Here is a 7,596-nt window from a genome sequence, read left to right as displayed (position 1 = left end):
TTCTTATGATAAAGGAATCAACCACAGTTTTTTTTTAGTTTCACCAAAAACAAAAAAAAAAGAAATGTCGATAGTACACTTACTCGTTGTGATTGTAAAATACAGTAAGAAGTGTGATTTATTGGCCAAGGTTAAACGGCATTATATTTACTTCTTCTAGCTCCTCTAGCTTTAGGAGCCGTTCATTTTATTGCGGCGCTGATACTCGGCAGGATGCGCCGAAACAGCTCTGAGCGTTCTGGCTGGAAGTTGGAAAGGGAGAGAGAGAGCTTTAGTCGCGCAGAAGTAGGGAGCTTTGGGCTCTCTCTGTCACATTTGTCAGGCAGTAGATTTTGGTCCCTGGCGGCTTCTTCGGCCTTCTGGCCAAGGCGTAGTGCGGTAGGGGATCGGCGTCCAGAGGAAATGACAATAGGCCACCTCCCAAGCGCTTCAGCATATGTACCGCTGGTTCCGTCTGCACAGGTCTTACCGAAGGAGGAGAGAGGGTGTCCTTCATGGGCTCCAAAAAAGGTTCTGAGGTGTCATTCTACCTAAACAATACTGCAAACGCACGACGAATACACGCAAGCGATGCGGGTGCAGGGTCAGCAGAGTGCCGGAACATCGGAAGCTTGCGCAGACGAGCATTACGGAGTGATGAGTACCGCGGCCGGAAATGAAAATGAGGATGATGCCTACCACGATAGCGGTGTAGCTTGCTTAAACTATTTGCGGTTTTGAGTCTGGTTCTGTTTACGCGGTAGTTGGAAAATGTACGTTCGGATTAACGGGATTTATTTACACTTCCTTAAGGCAAAACCAAGTAATTCCGAGGCGTTTCTGTACCGTGGAGGCACCAGTGCTGTTTAACAGACTTCGGCCGATTGAGATTACACTGCAGCTTCACACAGCTCTTTCCGCGCTACCCCAACATGCCTACTTTTCCCACAAGCACTTCGTGGCCACCACATTGGAGAGAGAGAGTAGTGGTTCCTGTTTTGTCACACTGGGTTGTAAATCTGTTTTTAGATCAGTTGAACAAAGTGAATATGAAGTACTAAAACACAAGAAAAAGGCGTGTACATGAGATTTGCATACCTTGAAGCATGTGTCTAGTAACAGTGTTACTAAGTCGCCGTTATAGGGTAAGAAGCTCTTCGTGAACTCTTTTCGGAATTCTGGCGTTTTTGGTAGTGGCTGTTCGATTATTGATTGATTGATTGATTGATTGATTGATTGATTGATTGATTGATTGATTGATTGATTGATTGATTGTGAGGTTTAACACGCAGACGATGCGCAGGCGAAGAGGCACTCCGTATTGGAGGGCTCCGGATTAATTTTGGCTACCTGTGGATCTTTAAAGCCGGCGTAAATCTGTAACATATGGGCGTTTTTGCTCTGTACCTCCATCAGAAAGCGGCCGCCGTGGTTGGGAATTTAACCAGCGTCTTTAGGGGCCCGGCAATTAGGATTCGACTGATCGATGCACTCATCGATCTCGTGAGTGAGTGAGTCGGTCGGCTGGTTGGTTGATCGCTCGGTCACGCATCTTTTAATTCTAGGCTGACATATAAATGCAATTTTCAGCCGTTGTCTCGAGAAGAATGTCCAACAATGAGAATTAGCACGACGAGAATATAGTGTAGCATAGTATAGCATAATAATAATTTACTCTACAAAACAACAATATCTGAAATACTGCACGTTGACACCGCGATCACCAACAATGCCAATATCGGGACAAAGTCAACCTTAGTACACACACAGCATTTTCGGACATGTCTAAACTCCCGCAACCAATTACTTGAAATTTATTGACAGTTTCACAATGCATTTTGAAATACCTGGTAGTCAAGGTTGGATCCTGTGGGGCTGGAACATTAGTTCTTAAGGATGGCTGTACAAGGTTTTGGAAAGACGCAAGCCATGATGCGGTATACTCTGTTGGCGGAAACTGTTGAAGCGTGCACAATGCCAGGAGACTACCCTGCCCCGTATAATGTCCGGTAAGAAAAGCACTGGCTGAGCTCCCAGCGAGACTTTATAAAAGTGGACGCCACGTAAAGTGCGCGCAAGTGGAGTCGCGTCTTGGAAGACCATGATTCAGGCGCTCTAGAGCTATTATGACGACGGGGAGGGCTGGTGGGGAGAAGTCGCACGTCGATATTTTTGGACCACGCTGAAGCCAAACCTCGAAGCAACATACCAGAGTGCACTTGCTCTTCGGATGGGGCGTTCTACAAAGTATTTTTGCCTGCGTTAGCATCAAAATTAAACTTTCCCTGCATGCTAAATATTACTATCATAAAACGGCCATGATGGTTCCTAACAAGACGCACCCGAATGTCTGAACGTCGTTGAGTAGGATAACTGGGGCCACTTCCATCATTCCTTCTAAGTTCTACCAACAGTTGCAAGCCTTACGAATACAGTAGAGTGGGCATTCACCGTAAAAACACCCTCATTGTGCAATGTCTAAGCGCTCTTTGGGGGACTACAAACACCAACTATCTCAGCGTCCTTCTCTGGCGGTCCCGCTTCTTCCCGAAGTTTTTTGGATGCTCTCCATTGCAGAAGGCACTCGATGGTCCAAATGAGGCCAACAGCAAAGCACAGCGCTCCCAGCAGCACGTATAGACCGGCGTACGACCCTCTCCTGTCTCTGTAGTAGCCTGTGTGAGCGGAAGGAAAAACAGTGCCTCAGGCAAATAATGAGTGAGTAAAGAAAGCCGAGCTTGTTGGTAAGGTTGTATGTTGAACAGCGCTAACAACACGGAGACGTAGAAAAAAGGAAGAAACATGCCTGTTAGCGCTGTTCAAAAAAAAAAGAAAGTGTAGTGCGAATGGCGAGAGCAAACGTCGCTGCCGAATCTACTTCGGACACAGCCAATAGTGTGGGTTTGCAAATTTGCGGCTTTGGTTCATATTGCTTGACCATGTCAGCACACGCGTGAACAAATCCTCGCCAATGATCATGTGGAAGCATTTGCGTCAGTGCCTTGTCGGTTTAATTAATTTTTACAGTGAAACTGTTTATGGCTAGTGTTAGGTAAATTGGGCAAAACCTTGGGCAAAAAGACCTTTGAGAAAAAAAAACCGTTGTAAGTCCAATTTTATAGAATCTTTTCAAAAATACAGTGATATGACAATTGGCCTCAAATATGACTCCATCGTTATTTCCTAGTGTATTTCACAGTGAAGGAATAATCGTAGCAGAATTTTCTTCTGCTTACAATACCTGTGTTTGCGGAAGGATGTTTAGAAAAACGAATGTAACTCTTGTTGTTTCTTGAAACTTCCAAACAAATTATGGCATTTAGCGGCTGTCGATACGCTGAGTTTTGTTTACTTGTCATGAATACCACATTAACAGTTTAGTTTTAAACCCCATGCAACTACCGTCTGCTTTATTACATCAGCTCGTAGCGAAAATGACTGACATCCTCAAGTTTCCCTGGTACTCTTGTTTTTTACTTTTCAACAACAAATCATAGAGCCATTGATTACAAAAATGATAAAGAAAATAAAGATAAATGAATTCTAATAAGTGATGAGAAAAACAAATAGTGTGCGTACATTCATTATTCATGTGTTGGATGTCTTTAATACACAACTTATTATGAGCCGAAATGGATCCTAATTTTTTATGGTTCCACTGTGGAATGGTTCCTAATTGTTTCGAACGCCAATGTTCTTGCTTTCTGCCCCGTCTAGCTGGCGCGTTGGCGTAGTCAGCATCGCCCTTTCTAGTTTCGTTTTCGTGGCAACATTCATACGTGCTTTGTTTGTTTGTACCTAGAACAAAGTTGCGAGGCTCGCCGTACGTGCATTATTCTTTAGCCGATCTGATACCTTGTTACCTTGCTGCTTTCATTCACGTTTTGTCTTTGGCTCAAGTTTTCATACCGTGTTTAAGTAATGGTGCGTTAATAATGCGCCACTCTGCCTTTGTTTTCTCGCTTTTGAAAAAATAATACTGACACCCCCAGCGTTATGTACCATGCTTCCGTGCCACGTTTCGAGTCCTGTCTTATGTGTGATCACGAAAGCAATACCTACATACGCACTGCCGGTCTTTTGTGGTTGAATGTGGATTTAGAACGACCATTTATTCAATTATTCATTCGGTGCACAGAACAAGCGATTTACGTATCAAGCGACAAAGCGTGATTTTGTCGGAAAGACGTGTGTACAGGCTTGTTTAGCGCGTTTGCGTAATTACTGCGTAACAGAAATTAAGCGTTAGCAGCATTAAAAAGTAGGTAAATCTCTACTGACAAGTACTAAGAGAAATGAAGCGCATAAATAATTTTCTGCTTGCAAAATTCTGTGATTACGTGAACAAGTCGTGTGGCATTTATTGCCCCCCCCCTCCCCCCCCAAAAAAACTGGGCTATCATAATCGAAGGTATTTTCATAAAGAATACATCCGCCAAAAGTGACCCGTGTAGGCACAGTAATCCTAAAACGCTGAATGCACTGAGTGAAGGTGTCTTGTAGACGAGAGGAGAAGGTCGATCGGTATACCACATAAAGCTGCCACTTCTTTAGCGCATTCCGAGCAGTGCAACTTTTTCAGGTATTCCAGAATCTACCCGTATGTACGTGATGGGGATAATGAACCTTTCCAGCCGCCTCTAGAATTGCGGATCGCCTACAAGTCTGCCCATCTTTCAACTAACTAGGGCCTTGCGCCGTGACGTTATACATGGGCCAAGAGGTGCGGAGCGCTGGACGGTCACTGATTCATGAAAAAAAGTCAAATTTCCGGCGTTTAAAGGGGTACTGAAATCAAAATACATGTTGCACTAGATCGATGGATTAGCTCACGGTCAACACGAATATGCCACTCCTACGCGCAGCCTTTTAAACATAAGGTAGAGAATATGGCAAGAGTCAAGATAGGTGCCGCCGACACTGGCTATACCGCGCAACTTGCACTATTTATGGTTAAAACGTCCAGCGGGCGCAACGTCTTTTATGGCTCCCACTGGATGGGGCTACTCGTCTATACTTAGGGCGGCGGTACTGCTTTTGGAGGAAGCGTGCGAGCTACGCACGAGCAGTTCGTTCGACGCCAACATTCGGGTGCATTTAAAAGTACAACATTTGTTCCTGCAACAATTATATAGCGTCAATATTGGTCACGGTACGCGGGAAGGAACATTTTGTTTAGTGGTCCGGAGCTGCAAAAGACGTGGGAGTTGGGGGAAAACAGGATTGATTTCACCAAAATTCTCCGCAATTAGGGCGTCATCGGCACGGAATCAACGCTAAAATGGCCATGAAAAGGCCAGACTTTTGTTTGAAAAGAATTTTCTGGTTGCCTTCAGCGTACTTTGAACGTGTCGAGGGTAGACATGGACTATGAGGTGCACCGTACCGGAGAGCCCGCATTAATTTTCTTGACCTAGGGTTTTTCAACATGCGCCGAAATAGCGACACATGGGCGTTTTTTCTCCTCACGTCCACCCGAGAAGTGGCCGTCGTGACCGGGATTGAACAAGTGTCCCTCGGCCCGGCAGCGTAACGCCTTAGGCACTGAGCCACTGCGCCAGGCACGGATTGATTAAGGCAGAAAATGGCGGCCTCCAACATACGGCTATAGCTACTGCTCACCCACCATGGTGGCTCAGTTGCTAAGGCGTTCTGCTGCTGAGCACGAGGATGCGGGTTCGATTCCCTGGCGCGGCGGTCGCTTTTCTTATGGAGGCGGAAAGCAAGAACGCCCGCGTGTTCGAGATTGAAGCGCACGTTAAAGACCCCCAGGTAGTCAAATTATTCCTGAACCCTCCACTAGGGCACGCCTCATCGCCTGTGAAGAGTCCGCATGTTAAACCCCACTATCAATCAAATCTACCGCACACGTATTATGGTTTTCGCCATAGTCAAAGCCCTTTGCCTTTCACAAACTCAATGTGACCTTACCAATGAGAAGAGGTCTGGGAAAAGCCACAAGCGCGCAGGCGAGTGAGTAGAAACTGGAGGCCAGTGGCAGGTTCTTCAGCCCGAGGTACTCGACCGTGATGACGGCGATGAGCATCTGGATACCGCCGCTGGCAGGGCCGTAGAACAGTGCGACCAAAACGAACAGAGCCATCGATTTTACATATATGACGGCCACCAATGACGAGGCCATCAGCAGGAAGGATATCGCCATCACGTGCCTCCTGTGTTGTGGATCAAGAGACAACAGCGCGTAGTTGTTTACGGGTGGCACGAATATCAAAAATTCCTAAAAATGCTCGCCAGCATGGTCACAAGGAGCATAAGAGCACTAAGGGCATAACAACAGTTTGAGCTTAAGAACTGGGATGCTCGGTTGCAAAAGATGTTTACTGATGATTGTAGGTGGGGACGGTTTCTACCTTTTGTACTGTCCCAAAAATAAAAAATTAGCCACGGGTAGTTCAAGAGTTATGCAGGGTGAGTGGATGCTTATTATATGTTTTTAACATTTCCTCTGGCTTGCAGTGGAGACTGGACGTTATGTATTTAGGTGAATATGCTTACAACCGAGAAGATTTGGAGCAACTTTTATTAAAGCGAAGCTTTATATGCCTAGGGTAGCATATATTACACGGAATTTGGCTGCTAAGATTAGTTTATCATTACTCCCAGTTTCATTTGCTCGGAATAATTAGTTTTAACAAAATTATCCGGGAAGAAAGAAAGTGGCCCTTAGCCCCTAAGAGGGCTCGATCATTACTACGAATTTCATTTACTTGTCATAGCTGACAGTGAAGTTGTGAACTTTACAGAATCCCCGTTTGCTATCAGTACATAGGCTTTTGTGGCAGGGAAACGAAGCGCCCAGGTTTGTCTGCCAGAATATATTTGTAGTCATCTTTAAGTATTCGTACACCCACAGTGGCTACAATTACGATATTATAAGAAACATAAATACGTGTAAACGTGCTAGTATGTATCCTTGTACAGCTTAGATGGACATCGAGCTTCACAGAGGGGAATGGAATCCTGGTTTTTACAGAATAGCCCCTATTTTAACAATATGTAAAATGTTTTTTTGTTAAAGAAGGCTGCCAATTACTAAGCGCTCACGAATGCAATGGTACCCTTGTCTGTAATTTCGGGCGTCCCACAAGGACCTGATGCGTGCTAATTACTCTCTTAATTTACGAAATTCGCTTACCAAATACCATCTCCTCTAATATAAAGCGTTGTGCGGGTGATTCAGTTGTTTATTATTAATGAAAACGTCTCCTTACCAACTAGACCATCAGTGTAATCTACAGAACGTTTATTCTTGCCGCGATACCTTCATAATGAACCGTAATAATACTAAAAAAATGATGGGGTTCACGTCAAACTTGTATAAATGTAACTAGATAGTTCTTTAATCTTCTCTTAGCTACCACACCTCTTACAAGTAATTAGGCATTATAATTCCAGGACCTACTTGGCAGACTTCCATTGACCCTATTAAACACAATGCTAAACGCACTTTTGGCAGTTTGCCCTGTAGCTTCTCCCTCGTACTAACGAAACTGAAACTTTTTTTATAAAACCTTAGCACGACCTAAACTCGACTATCCGCTAGTGTGGTAGCCACACGTCAAAGTTTATACCATAAGGTTCGAATGAATTCAAAAT

The 7,596-nt window shown here is 44.6% G+C and overlaps 1 protein-coding gene across 3 annotated transcripts in view; it reads right to left on the bottom strand.

Moving 5' to 3' along the window:
* Positions 1–198: 198 nt before the first annotated feature.
* The window catches only part of LOC144146762 (monocarboxylate transporter 12-like), a 40,148-nt gene continuing 32,750 nt past the window's right edge, over positions 199–7,596 (bottom strand). For all 3 annotated transcript variants that reach the window (XM_077678689.1, XM_077678687.1, XM_077678688.1), the window contains 2 exons: positions 5,911–6,152; positions 199–2,654 (listed from right to left, as the gene is read on the bottom strand). In XM_077678689.1, the coding sequence (XP_077534815.1) occupies positions 2,458–2,654; positions 5,911–6,152 (439 nt within the window). In that variant the 3' untranslated portion in view covers positions 199–2,457. The remainder of the gene's footprint in view (positions 2,655–5,910; positions 6,153–7,596) is intronic.

Source organism: Haemaphysalis longicornis, unplaced genomic scaffold (assembly GCF_048455015.1).
Source record: "Haemaphysalis longicornis isolate Haplotype H1 unplaced genomic scaffold, Haemaphysalis longicornis Haplotype H1 scaffold_7, whole genome shotgun sequence".
NCBI classification, from domain to species: Eukaryota; Metazoa; Arthropoda; class Arachnida; order Ixodida; family Ixodidae; genus Haemaphysalis; species Haemaphysalis longicornis.
Note: the sequence above shows the minus strand (reverse complement) of the source record. Positions and strands in the feature narration are given on the sequence as shown.